Source organism: Capra hircus, chromosome 19 (assembly GCF_001704415.2).
Source record: "Capra hircus breed San Clemente chromosome 19, ASM170441v1, whole genome shotgun sequence".
NCBI classification, from domain to species: Eukaryota; Metazoa; Chordata; class Mammalia; order Artiodactyla; family Bovidae; genus Capra; species Capra hircus.
In genome coordinates, this window is record NC_030826.1 from 13350716 (window position 1) to 13364908 (window position 14193).

The 14193-nt window shown below is 40.5% G+C and overlaps 2 protein-coding genes across 5 annotated transcripts in view; one reads left to right on the forward strand and one right to left on the reverse strand.

Annotated features, from left to right (window-relative positions):
• Nucleotides 1–1179, reverse strand: part of ACACA (acetyl-CoA carboxylase alpha) — a 287918-nt gene extending 286739 nt beyond the window's left edge. The window contains exon 1 of the mRNA XM_018064168.1: nucleotides 651–1179. Coding sequence (XP_017919657.1) covers nucleotides 651–688 — 38 coding nt within the window. The 5' untranslated portion in view covers nucleotides 689–1179. The remainder of the gene's footprint in view (nucleotides 1–650) is intronic.
• TADA2A (transcriptional adaptor 2A) overlaps nucleotides 1285–14193 on the forward strand; it is a 46266-nt gene continuing 33357 nt past the window's right edge. Inside the window, exons 1-3 of one of the 4 annotated variants that reach the window (XM_018064175.1) lie at nucleotides 1285–1360; nucleotides 4972–5103; nucleotides 13417–13523. In XM_018064175.1, the coding sequence (XP_017919664.1) occupies nucleotides 5079–5103; nucleotides 13417–13523 (132 nt within the window). In that variant the 5' untranslated portion in view covers nucleotides 1285–1360; nucleotides 4972–5078. Of the gene's footprint in view, nucleotides 1423–2662; nucleotides 2682–4948; nucleotides 5104–13416; nucleotides 13524–14193 lie in introns of those variants that run through there. The other 3 variants (XM_018064177.1, XM_018064176.1, XM_018064178.1) reach the window with 3 other exon arrangements.

Here is a 14193-nt window from a genome sequence, read left to right on the forward strand (position 1 = left end):
TTATATGAGGCAGAAACTTTTATTCACTGCTGAATTCCCAGCATGTACAACAGTGTCTTCTCATTAAATATTTGATTAATGAATGAATAAACAGATTTTCAGGATACAACATATGTAAAACTATTCTATATTTATTGACAGGAAGCATAAAAAATATCTAAAAGAGTGTATAGCAAAATGTTAAATTACATGGGGGGAGCTGGTTTTCACATTATTTTTGCTCATGCAAATATTCTTTTTTTTTTTTTTAGAACGAACTTGTATGACTCAGATACTAAAAAAAAAAAAGAATAAAGAGGCCACGCTGGCAGAAAAGTGTAAATGAATTCTATAAGAGGTTGGGTAAATTTATGAATGAAAGACTTAAACAGATGTAGTAGCATAATGGTTAAGCTCAGCAACTGTGTGAATCCCCTTTCATATGTGATCTAGCATGTAATCCCAAGTTATTCACAAGGTAGCGTCTAAAGGTTTTCACCTAGAAAATGGGGATGGTAACAATGAGTGTCTACCCCACAAGGTTGTTTCTGAATATTAAATGAGACCATGTTTGCAGCCTCCTTTGTACAATACCTGGCATGCAGTAAATACCCAACAAATGGCAGCTATTACAATAATTAGTAGTAGTAACAAGAGATGTCGGGACATACCTAGCCCTCAAGATTGACATCAGAGTGGACCACCACATCCTCTCATCATTGCGCCTCAATCTGGGCCCCTGAAGCCCAAAGAGGGGATGGTTCTTTCCAAAGATGATAGTTTCGACGTTCCAGGAGCATCTGAATCAAACGTACCCCGTGTACCCTTAAACCATTCAGGCAGTCTGATTAATCCACGAGCGGCACTGCAAGACCCGGCTTCGAGAGGCCACCCCCGCTCGCCGTCCTTGGGCCCAGGCGCTTAGCCTCGATCTCCTTCGAGGCGGTAACAAGGGTGGGAGTGGGGATGTCAGAAAACACAAAAGCGGGGCAGTACTGGCCCGCTCCGGCTCAGCGCACTCTGGAGCGGATAAAACGGCGGCACCAGACAGCCTACGGCGACCAGCAGCACGCCCTCAGGAAAAAGTAATTACTGGTCCCACTCAAAACTCGGGCAGGCGGCTCAGAGTCCCAGCCTCTCAGGCCTCTCTGCAAGAGGCCGGCGGCGGCCGCGCGGCGACAGCCCCGGACGGGGGCCGAGCCAGGGGCGGCGGCAGGCGCGCCACCCGCCACCGGACTTCGACGGCTGGGGCGGGGACTGGGCGGAGGAGGCGGGCGTGCGGCCCGCTCGCGCCTGCGCCGCCCGCAGGGAGCGCGCACGCAAGCTCGGGCGCGCGCGCGGCTGGCGTTTCCTCGGCGCGGAGGAGGAGGAACGCGCTGAGGTGAGGCACGAGGCGCTGCGGGGCGGTTGTCCGCGGGCCGTGAGCCCCACTCGCGGGACGAGGTGGGAGGCGGGGACCGCGAGGGGCGGCCAGGTTGCGGGCGGGCTGCGGGCCCCGGCGGCGTCACGGGCGAGAGGGGCGGGCGGGCGGGCGTGCGGCGCGCGGCACGCCGCGCGGTGGGGGAGGGCGGCGCGGGCCGGGACTGAGCCCTGGGGCCGCGCCCCGCCCCCTGAACGGCCCGCTGGGTCCTCGCCTCGGCATTCCCGTCGCTGCCGCGGTGGAGCGCGAAATCCCGTTAACAAAGGGCCGGCGTGACCGCTTGTTTTCAGATAGGCCTTCCAAGTAGATATTTCGTATCTGTAGAGCTGAGGTTGTCTGAGTCTCCAGTAAAATTACGCCCAAGATCATATAATTAATGAGGGACCGAGTGAGGCTTCGAATCTTGTCTGCGAATCTCTTCCAAGCCTGCCCCTGTCCTCTGCACCACACCGAAGAGGAAAGGCTCTTCACGCCCCTTTCTTCCTCCTCCCAGTAACTTCTTGGACTTTGGCAAATGTTAACTTGGAGGTAGCAGCCACCCTTTCGTGAATGTTAGCGTCAGAAATGTCTCCAGTGAGAAGAACGGAGTGGAGAAAGAATTTGTGCTTAGAACATGGAGCATTTATGAGGCTATATACATCCTTTAGTTGACTATCTCTATTAATCTCTGTTGAAGTGCTGCTGTTCACTAACTGTAAAACATTGTGCAAATAATCTTTCAGGGCTTCCTTCCCTCCTTGAAAAAGCTCCATGCCTCAGAAGATTGTAAGGATTCACAGATAATCCACATACAGTGGTGCCACAGTGTCTAGCTTATGAGAAAACGTCAATAAATGTTCGCTATTTGTGGCCCAGACAGTAAAGAATCTACCTGCAATGCAGGAGGCCTGGGTTCAATCCCTGGGTGGGGAAGGTCCCGTGGAGAAGAGAATGGCAACCCACTCCAGTATTCCTGCCTGGAAAATCCCACGGACAGAGGAACCTGGTGGGCTGTAGGCCATGGGGTTGCAGAGTCGGACATGACTGAGCAACTAACACAATATTTTGTTAGTGAGTGCATAATCCCTCTTACTGAACTGGTGTTTCTTCAGACTCATTTTTTCGGGTCTAGAGCAGAGGGAGAACCACTCTGACTCATCCTGAAAAAGACAAGTTCATTGACAGTGTTATCTGAGCGTTGTATACACTTACTGCTACTGCTAAGTCACTTCAGTTGTGTCCGACTCTGTGCGACCCCATAGACGGCAGCCCACCAGGCTCCCCCGTCCCTGGGATTCTACAGGTGAGAACACTGGAGTGGGTTGCCATTTCCTTCTCCAATGCATGAAAGTGAAAAGTGAAAGGGAAGTCGCTCAGTTGTGTCCGACTGGCAGCGACCCCATGGACTGCAGCCCTCCAGGCTCCCCCATCCATGGATCCTCCAGGCAAGAGTACTGGAGTGGGGTGCCAACACTTGATGACTTATTCCAAGCTAAAACTGTCAGGTGAAAAAAGTCACTGTCAGAGAACTAAAGGTAACCTTTTTGTAGAACTGATACTTATTTGTCTGTTGTTCTTCTTTAGTTACTAAGTCATTGGCAGACTTGAACCCGTATCTCTGACATTAGGAGGCAGATTCTTAACCATTGAGCCACCTGGGAAGCCCTCATTTGTCCATTACATTTGTGTTTATTGAATTCTTTCTGCTTGGCACTATGTATTTAAGACATACAGATTTGTATTTGATGTGGTCCCTGCTTTCATTAGTTTAGAAGTGGGAAGAATATGCATTCAGAAGTAATTCTCACAAAGGAGAATGTAAACAATGCCGAAGAAAAGAGAGAGAGAAAAGGCTATGGAAGATTAGAAAGGGGGGAATTTTTTTTTTGCTTAGTGTGAAATAGGAGTTCATTTATGTCTTCAAAAAGATGACTTGGTATATTGTACATACCTACTTCTCTAGAGGTCCAATGGCTAAGACTCTGCATTCCCAATACAGGGAGCCCTTATTCCAAGCTAAAACTGTCAGGTGAAAAAAGTCACTGTCAGAGAACTAAAGGTAACCTTTTTGTAGAACTAATACTTATTTGTCTGTTGTTCTTCTTTAGTTACTAAGTCATTGGCAGACTTGAACCCGTATCTCTGACATTAGGAGGCAGATTCTTAACCATTGAGCCACCTGGGAAGCCCTCATTTGTCCATTACATTTGTGTTTATTGAATTCTTTCTGCTTGGCACTATGTATTTAAGACATACAGATTTGTATTTGATGTGGTCCCTGCTTTCATTAGTTTAGAAGTGGGAAGAATATGCATTCAGAAGTAATTCTCACAAAGGAGAATGTAAACAATGCCGAAAAAAAGAGAGAGAGAAAAGGCTATGGAAGATTAGAAAGGGGGGATTTTTTTTTTTGCTTAGTGTGAAATAGGAGTTCATTTATGTCTTCAAAAAGATGACTTGGTATATTGTACATACCTACTTCCCTAGAGGTCCAATGGCTAAGACTCTGCATTCCCAATACAGGGAGCCTAGGTTCGATCCCTAGTCAGGGACCTAGATCCTGCAGGCCTCAACTAAGACCTAACACAATCAAATAAATAAATATAGGAAAAAAAAATTCGTTCAAATAATAAATTAGTGACCAAAATGTGTGTTGTGATAGGATTCCTAAGTTTTCTAGTAATAGAAGTTCATTCAGATTAAAGTATTATTGGAAAGATAGAGAAATGAGGGGGAAAAAAAAGCTTAAACAGTTGGGCCACCCTTGGGGATGGGAACCTCGAAGGGCCAGATCTTTGGCTAGTGAATGACTGAGCTCCAACTACCCTCTGTCCTTGTGTATCTTACTCAATATTCAGGTTTCTGTAAGACCAGATTGGATTGCTTTAGCTGCTGTAGAGGAGGAGGATAGAGTATTGTGATTCACAATCTCACCAAAGCATTAGGAGATGTGGGAGAGTCCGTTTTCCAAAGGATGGAGGGCTAAGGAAAGAAGTGATGCCAGGCAGAGAAAATCAGTTGTTTATTAGAACTGTGTAGCCTTTATAGCAGAGAAGGCAATGGCAGCCCACTCCAGTACTCTTGCCTGGAAAATCCCATGGACGGAGGAGCCTGGTAGGCTGCAGTGCATGGGGTCGCTAAGAGTTGGACACGACTGAGCAACTTGACTTTCACTTTTCACTTTCATGCACTGGAGAAGGAAATGGCAACCCACTCCAGTGTTCTTGCCTGGAGAATCCCAGGGACGGGGGAGCCTGGTAGGCTGCCGTCTATGGGGTCACACAGAGTCGGACGCGACTGAAGCGACTTAGCAGCAGCAGCAGCAGCCTTTATAGAGGACTTAGTATGGGCCAGGCACTATGGTATATTATTTATGTGGCTTTTGATGTTTAACCCTCAACAGCTCTAGGAAGTAGGTATGATTGTAGCGTATCCATTTTACAGAGGAGGAAACGAGCTTATAGAGATAAAATAATTTGCTTAGCCTTAACAAAACTAGGATGTGGTACAATTGAGTATATTGCATTGTTTTCTCTTTATCTTGTCCCTTTGAATTATTTCCTTATCCAGGTGCCACTTCTGTTTGTTCACAGGGAGCAGTCATCAGCTTTGGTGTGTATCTGTTGGTAGGTTCTGAAATCTCCTTGAAGCAACTCAGATTAAAGAAGATCAAAGCAACAGAGTCTTTGCCAACTGGGGAATGGACCGATTGGGTTCCTTTAGCAGTAAGTACTGTGGGAACAAGTCCCAGGTTAATAGTCATAGTAAACTAAAGTGGAAGTTGATCAAAGAAGAAAAATAAGTACTTTGAAGTTAAAACCATTTGAATCTGATCCTAAAAGAATGAGAATATCAAATCAAAAGAAAATCAACCAATACTACTGACTGGCCACTGAACACTTGACACAAACATATCACCCTAGGTCTTATAAGAAAATTAAGCTCAAATGGACCATGCATAGTATGATTAACCCATAGTTCAACTGAAAAAAGCAGTTGGAATTTAGCTTTAGAACCAATAACATATTTCAGGTGCCTTGGTAAGAAATACTGTCAGTGGTGGAATAAAGGAAATGCTCCTGCCCTCTGTTTTTAGCAGAATTTGTATTCTCCGAGTAAGCTACAGTGTAATAACAGTGCAGAGAATTATGGAGTATGTGTGAAATAAATCCAGGCAGCCATAGCTGTGGAGGAAAAAAATTATTACTTTTTCTCTGATTCTGAAGATATTTGGCAGAAATAGAAATCCACTGTTAGATGTTAGTAGCGTCCCAGTGAGACGAATTGGAAAGGCACATTTGGAGTGTAGACTGTTCAGCGATTTCTTAAGGGGAAATCTAATTTGCTCACTCATCACACTCCCTGTATAAATTTAGGACAGAATGGAGTTTTCAAGCACATCTAGTTTAAATTTTATTTTATATACAAAGAAAATCTAAATGAATTATCCCCATTCTGGGAGTGTAAACTGAAACCAGTCTACCTTTTAAAAATAATTTTTAAAATTTAAAAATAATTTATAAACTAAACTTTAAAAATATGATTTGGAAATAATTTTAAACTCATAGGAAAGTTGGAAGGATAGTACAAAGAATCCCCATATACCTTTTGTAAACCTTTTACCTTATTTGCATATATTATCTCTATAAATATACACATTTACTTACGTAAGTATGTATATATAAGTAGACATACTCCATTTTTTTTTCCCAGAATCATTTGAGGCTAAGGGACATTCGTCATGGCCTTTACCCTCAAGTAGTTTAGTGTTTATTTCCTAAGATTAGAGATATTCTTTTCTAACCTCAGTAGAGTTACCAACTTTTGTAAGATAACGTTGATAAAATATTTTTCTCTAACCTACCATCTGTATTCCAGTTTTGTCATCTGACTCAGTAAGGTCCTTTTTGTTGTTTTTTTCCTTCTTTCCCATACAGGATACAGTCAGAGGTCATGTTTTGGATTAAGTTTTAACTCCTTTAAACTGAAACATTTTCACAGCCTTTGTCTTTAGTGACTGACACTTTTGGGGAATCAGGCCTTTTCCTCCCTTTTTAAAAATAGAGGTGTCTATTTTGGGTTTGTCTGGTCTTGCTCTGTCCCTCATTAGTGATATTAATTTTGAAAACGCAGTCAAGGTGTGCATTTAAGTTCTTCACTGTATAATTTTTTTTTCTCTTATGTATAATAAGCAACTCATAAGGAGACACTTCTCAGACCATAAAATATTTTGTTCCTCATCAGAATTTCTCCCTAGTTAGCATCCATTGATGATTTTTGCATTTGCTATGATGGTTACAAAATGATTTTTCCCTAGACCCCAGCACTCCAGCACTCTCTATCTATTTATTAGTTGGCATTTTATTGTAGTCAAGAGACTTGTTGTTTCACTTACTTATTTAAGTATGGATGCATCAATTGCTGTTTCAATGATTTATAATTCATTATCATACTTAGTTATTTTGGTTCTCAGATTGTCCTAATTTGACTACTGTGAGAGTCCCTTCAAGGTGTCTCTTGCAGCCTTGTGACTTGCCCCCACCCTCCATCACTTTGTTGAGCATCTCCTTACTCTTTGGTATGGCTACACGTTCCAGGTGCATCTTAGCTCCTATCACCCAGCTCTGAAATTAACCACTTCTCTGAGGAGTCCTTGGTCCTTTTAGAGAGAAATGACATTAGAAACCAAGATCTGGTCATTGCTTATTGCTGCTAGAGTGTGTTGGCATCTTGGCTTTTTTGGCCCACAGAGCTCAGAAATACATGTGTGTATATGCTATAAACATATATGCAAATATATATATTCACATATACATGTGTATACCTATAGGTAACACTTCTTAAGAAATCATGAGTTCACATTGATACCTCCAGTTTATCTTCATAGGTTTTTTCCTTATTTTGTGTCCTTTCATCAGTGAAAACCCTGGCTCCCAAAACATCAGCACATTTGCTCAGTCTTTTAATACATCCAAAATTATTTCAGAATTGCTTTGTGAGTACCACTACATAAAGCAGAGCTACTTCAACAAATTCAGGATTTGTTTACAATTCTCTGCATCACCCAGTACTGAAGGTCTGTTGTTAAATATTCATAAATTACTTGGATTGGTTCTTTTTTTTCCCCCTTTTCATGGTGGTTACAGTATTCTTTTGAAATACTTTTGGGTTTATCTGTTCATTCTGCTTTCAGTTTTTCCTTCCCATATTTACTGATTTAATTTTTTAATTTGTAGAACATAAATATGTTTCCAAAAGTCAAAACTATGGAGATTTTTTATATATATATATATTTAATTGTTACTCCTTACGTCTCTTCCACTCCATTTCATTCCCTCATTCAGCCTTCATAGGTTTCCAGCCTCACTGTTTTCTAGTTTACCTGTCCTTTACTTCTTTTCACAAAGACAAATAGGCATGTATATATATTTTTTTAATTGGAAGATAATTGCTTTACAATGTAGTGTTGGTTTCTGCCATACATCAGCATGAATCAGCCATAGGGATACATATGTCCCCTCCCTCTTGAACCTCCTCCCACCCCATCACACCCCTCTAGGTTGTCACAGAGCACCAGTTTGAGCTCGCTGTGTTGTATAGCAGCTCCCATTAGCTATCTGTTTTACATGTGGTAATGTATATATTTCAGTGCTACATCCTCAATTCATCCCACCCTCTCCTGCATCCATAAGTCTGTTGTCTGTCTGAGTCTCTATTCTTGCCCTGCAAATAGGTTCATCGATACCATTTTTCTAGATTCCATGTATATGCATTACTATACAATATTTGTTTTTCCATTTCTGACTTACTTCACTGTTTGTAATAGGCTCTTAGTTTCATCTGCCTCACTAGAACTGACTCAAATTTGTTCCTTTTTATGGCCGAGTAATATTCCATTGTATATATATGTACCACAACTTCTTTATCCATTCATCTGTCCAGGGACATATGGGTTGCTTCCATGTCCTGTCTGTTGTAAATAGTGCTTCAGTGAGCATTGAGGTTCATGAAATGAATATGTTTTTGTTTTTCTTAATTTCTTACTGGAAAGATAACATACTATGTATCTTTGCCCTTTTTTTTTTTCTTCCCCATTTAATAGTATCTCCTGGAAATACTATATTACTTTATGAGAGTTTTTTTTTTAATAGTTGTGTACTACTCCATTATGTGGATATACCATAATTTGATCAACTTCTGTCCAGTGCTTGGACATCAATATAGTTTTTTGCAGTTACAGTTAATATTCTAATGCATAACCTTGTATTGTTAGAGGTGTATATTCAGGTAAATTTTTAGAAGTGGAATTCCCGTGTCCAAAGATAAATGGATATTTAGATACTGCTAAATTCCCTTATATAGGAGTTGTGCCATTTTGCATTTCCATAAGCGATATATGAAGATGCCTATTTCCCCACAGCTTGTTGAGAAACTGTATTATCAAGCTTTTGAATTTTTGCCAGTCTGATGGGTGAGAACTTTCTGTAGATTGCTCTTATTATGAGTAAAGTTGAATGTCTTCTCATGTTTAAGGTCCGTATTCATCTTTCTTTTTCTTAATTATGTCTTCATGACTTTCACAATAGAATTTTTGGTTCTTTTTTTTTCCCTCAGTTTTTTTTAAATTAATTATTTTGGCTGAGCTGGGTCTTTGTTGCTTTTCTTAGGCTTTCTCTATCCGCAGCAAGTGGAGGCCACTCTTTGTTGTGGTGTGCAGACTTCTCATCGCCATGGTTCTTCCGTTGCAGAGCACAGGCTCTGGAAGTACATGGGTTTCCAGTAGTTGCAGCACGTGGGACCAGTAGTTGTGGCACATGGAGTCTTACTGGCCTAGGGATCGAACCCTTGACCTCTGCGTTGGCAGGCAGATTCTTACCAACTGTGCCACCTGGGAAGTTCCTTTCTCTCAGTTTTTAAAGGTTCTTTCTATGTTAAGAATGTTAGCCCTTTGTCTATGATATGTTTACAAATATTTTCTTCTAGTTTATTGTTTCTATATTATGTTTATTTCTATATTATGTTTATAGTTTCTATATTATGATTTTTTTTTTTTTTTGCCAAAAAGATTTTTGTTTATTTTGTCTATGTAGTCAAATGTATTACTCTTTTATTGCCTCTGGATTTTGAATGATTGTTAAAAAAAGTCTTTCCCTCCTCCTAGGTTATAGAAAAGTTCTGGATCCTTTGTGAGGGATAGTTTGGCTATATGTATCAGAAACCTTCTGCATACTCAACGGCTGTAGCTGTAAGAAAATAGAAATCCTGAGGAACAAAATGTGAAGTGTTATATATTAGGTTGGTGCAAACATAATTGCGGTTTTGGACCGTGAATTTTAAATCATTATAGCTAGGCTCAAAGTTATCTTTATTAATCAGAATAGGAAGCATTGCAATCAACATATTTTTGCCAACAAGAAATAAGTTTATTTATTCTTACAATGTAAAAATCCATGTTTTGGGATTCAACAAACTCTTGGGAAGCATTTTCTGTCTCCTGCTGGTTATGAAAACATTTTCCCTGCGAAAAGTTGTCAAGATTCTTGAAGAAATGGTAGTCAGTTGGCAGGAGGTCAGGTGAATATGGCAGATGAGGCAAAATCTTGTAGCCCAGTTCATCCAACTTTTGAGGCCTTGGTTGTGCGATGTGCAGTCAGACATTGTCATGAAGAAGAATTGGGTCCTTTCTGTTGACCAATACCAGGCATTTTAGTTTCTGGTGCATTTCATCAGTAAACTGAGCATACTTCTCAGATGTAATGGTTTTGCTGAGATTCAGAAAGCTGTAGTAGATCAGACTGGCAGGAGACCACCAGTGACCATGACCTTTTTTGGGTGGGAGTTTGGCTTTGGGAAGCGCTTTGGAGCTGCTTCTTGGTCCAGCCACTGAACTGGTTGTTGCTGGTTGTTGTATACAATCCACTTTTTGTTGCATGTCATAGTCTAATCAAGAAATGGTTCATTTTTGCGTAGAATAAGATAAGACGACACTTCAAAATGATGATTTTTTTTTATTTCAGTCAGTTCATGAGGCACATACTTATCAAGCTTTTTCACCTTTCTAATTTGCTTCCAATGCTGAGTGACCTTAGAGTGGTCGACATTGAGTTCTTCAGCAACTTCTTGTGTAGTTGTCGGAGGATCAGCTTCAGTGATGGCTCTCAATCGGCTGTTGACTTCCGATAGCCAGCCACTGTGCTCCTCATCTTCAAGCCTCTTGTTTTCTTTGCAGAACTTCCTGAACCACCACTGCACTGTATGTTCATTAGCAGTTCCTGGGCCAAATGCGGTGTGGGTGTTGCGCATTGTCTCTGCTGCTTTACGAACCATTTTGAACTTGAATAAAAAAATCACTTGAATTTGCTTTTTTGTCTATTATTTCTATAGTCTAAAATAAATATAAAATAAATAGCAAGTATTAAGTCATTAGCAAAAAAACATAAAGCAAAAAATGTGCATTAAAATGTTATATAACCACATTTATTTAAGAATTAATCCAATATCAAATGGCAGGTTCAGTAGTGCAAAACTGTAGCTACTTTTGCACCAACCTAATGTACAGGAACATTGACTTCAGCATTTTTTATAATAGTGAAAAATTGGAAACAACATAAATGCCCAGCAATAGGGAACTGGTTAGACTAGTGGTTCTCAATCTTGAGACTCAATGTTTGATTTTTGTGTTTTCAAAGCCTCTTTTACTATTTGGAAATGAAATGCATAGATATCATATCTATGCCCATGATTTCAAAGAAATAAAAATAATGCCCTAACTATACTGTAAAGGATAAATAAAAGAAGTAATATATAATAAAGTAATATAATTTATAACAAAATAATACCTATCTCAATACAGAGAAGGCAATGGCACCCCACTCCGGTACTTTTGCCTGGAAAATACCATGGACGGAGGAGCCTGGAAGGCTGCAGTCCACGGGGTCGCTACAGTCGAACACGACTGAGCGACTTCACTTTCACTTTTCACTTTCATGTATTGGAGAAGGAAATGGCAACCCACTCCAGTGTTCTTGCCTGGAGAATCCCGGGGACGGGGAAGCCTGGTGGGCTGCCGTCTATGGGGTCGCACAGAGTCGGACACGACTGAAGCGACTTAGCAGCAGCAGCAGCAATATGTTTAGTCGTTACAGTGGAAAGCATAATGCCTTAGTAGTCAGATGCTTGTATTCGTATGTTGAATCACTGTGCATATTACAACTACAAATGCACAGTGATTCATGCGTGTTGCATTGGTGATTCAGAAATACCACAACTTAAGTCTTAGTAAAATTCTGAACAAAACAAGATAAAATCTCTTGAAGTAATGCAGCTGCCTTCCTGGAAAATTCAATACCTATTAGAACTATCAGAAACAAAATGTCTTATGTGTAATTAGGTTTCAGGTCATGTAATTATGAGCAAGTTTTCACCTACTTGAACATCTGGTGGGACATTTGAAAGTTGTGCAGTAGACAGGCCAGTTCTGTGGTGTGTAGTAATATCTTGAGTGCCGTAGGAGGTCTAGCATCCCTGGTCCCTGCCTGCTAAGTGCAATAGTGCTCCCTAGTCATTATGGCAACAAGAAAGCATCTCCTCAGATTTACACAATGCTTTCCTAGGAGGCAGTTGAAAACCACTTGGTTAGGAAATTGATATACTGGAATATTATTCATCCATTAAAAAAAATGAGGGAGCTCTGTGTGTACCGTCATGATAGATGTTGAGAATATATTGTCAAGTGGAAAAAAAATGGGCTTCATAAAACGTGTGGTATCCCACTTTTGTTAAATATATACACACACAAGGAAGAAGGGCTGGAAATCAGAATGTTAATAGAGGGTGACATTCTTTTATTGTCTAAAATTTTTTAAACTATAAGTTGGATTATTTTTCGTAAAACAATTAATTGACACAAAAGTTTAAAAACTATTTAGGTCAGTCATCGGTCAGTTTTTTTGTTATCGAAGAAAGTTTGAGGAAAGAAAAACGTATCGTTAAAAGGATGTGAGGGAGAAGGTAATTTGATAAAAATTGACATTTAATATAAAATTATTTTTGTTTTAAATGGGAGAAATGGGGTAGTTTCTGTTCCAGATATTTACTTTGAAGCTATGGCCAGAAAGAATACCTTTCGTTCCTGTCACCTTTCTACAGGTCTTCATTTAGAAACAAAAGACTAATAATCACCACTTAAAGGAGCCTTGAAGAGTGTTTCTTGGATTTTCGTTCTATTACAGAATGTGAGAAATGTTTGCCCCAGGCCAAACAGATTAAATCCCTTCTCTACCTTCAAAGCCTGTGTTCTTAGATTCCTGTGGACCACAGAGAATAACTCTGCTATGTTGCCCTGACTTGAGAGTGGCAGTTGGGACAACCAGGGACACACATGTATGCAGTTTTATAACTTTAGAGAGTTAGGGTTGTACTCCTTGCCTTGGTATTTCAGAGACAGTACTGTCATTGGAACTGGAGGAAGGTCTGCTCTGTTCTCTGCTTACTGTGGGAGAAAGGGAGGGAGTTGTCCTAGGTTTAACTCCCAACTTAGGTATAAATGAGTACATCCCAAGGTGTATAATTAAAGAGTTTTTGCTCCCAACTTTTTATTATGAAAAATTTCAAACTTGTAAAGAATTTGAAACAACAGTACATTGATTACTTGTAGCCCATTACCCAGATAGAGCAGTTATTAACATTTTGTCAGATGGTCTTTATCTGTAACTGTATGTGTTAAGTAGGTATGTGACATTATTTTTCCATGGGAAAATAAATTGTGTGCATTATGAGACTTCCAGTTAAAACTTGTGTTTGTTTCCCTGCAGGTGCCATATCTACTTAAATGCTTGAAATAGTAGGTACTATAGGAAGGAACAAAGCCGCCCTGAAATAAAAAGGAACATCATTTTTGTGTTTTCCTATTTGGAATGAGCTCATCTTATTTCCATTAACTTTTCTGAAATGATACAATCATTTGCAGATTCCTGGTTTCTGGTGCTGAAGGTAGTCATACGGTGTTTTAAAGCTGGTAATTTTTCTTTCTGTTCTAGATGATCCCTCTGATAAACCGCCTTGCCGAGGCTGCTCCTCCTACCTCATGGAGCCTTATATCAAGTGTGCAGAATGTGGTCCACCTCCTTTTTTCCTCTGCTTACAGGTAACTCATTAAGGGGAGGCCAGTATTCTTGCCTGGAGAATCCCATGGACAGAGGAGCCTGGTGGGCTCCCGTCCACGGGGTCGCAAGGAGTCGGACATGACTTCACTTTCACTCTCACTTTGCCTAGTTTTATAGGCCTAGTAAATTCAGTGATGATTGTCAGTTGCTCAGAAGGACCGTACCTTGTTAAATCTATTTTTTCTAGTCAGTCTTTAATTACACATTTTACCAGTGAAAAATTGGAGAACAGAGCAAGATGGATGAGATAGTCTGTTGAATATTCCACTTCCTCCTGTATCAACCTAATGCTGTTTTTGCCAGTAGATTTCAAGTATTGGGACTACAGGAAATAGAATTGGAGGATTATTCCTTTTGATACCCCCTGTGACACCTTTTTTTAATCTTATTGAAGAGTGATGTTTGGGCAGGTGACAAAGGAGCAAAGTGTTCCTGAAGTGTCGATGATGATAGTAATAGCAGTACTGATAGGTGCTTACTCTCTGCCAGGTTCTGTTTTGAGTACTTTGCACGAACTAACTTTTAAATCATCACTGCAGCTGTAGGAAGTTAAGTAATGATTCGTACTCCTATTTTACAGAGGAAACTTGGACAAAGGTTAAATAATTACTTCAGGGTCACACAGCAAACACCATATTTGATCAGATCCAA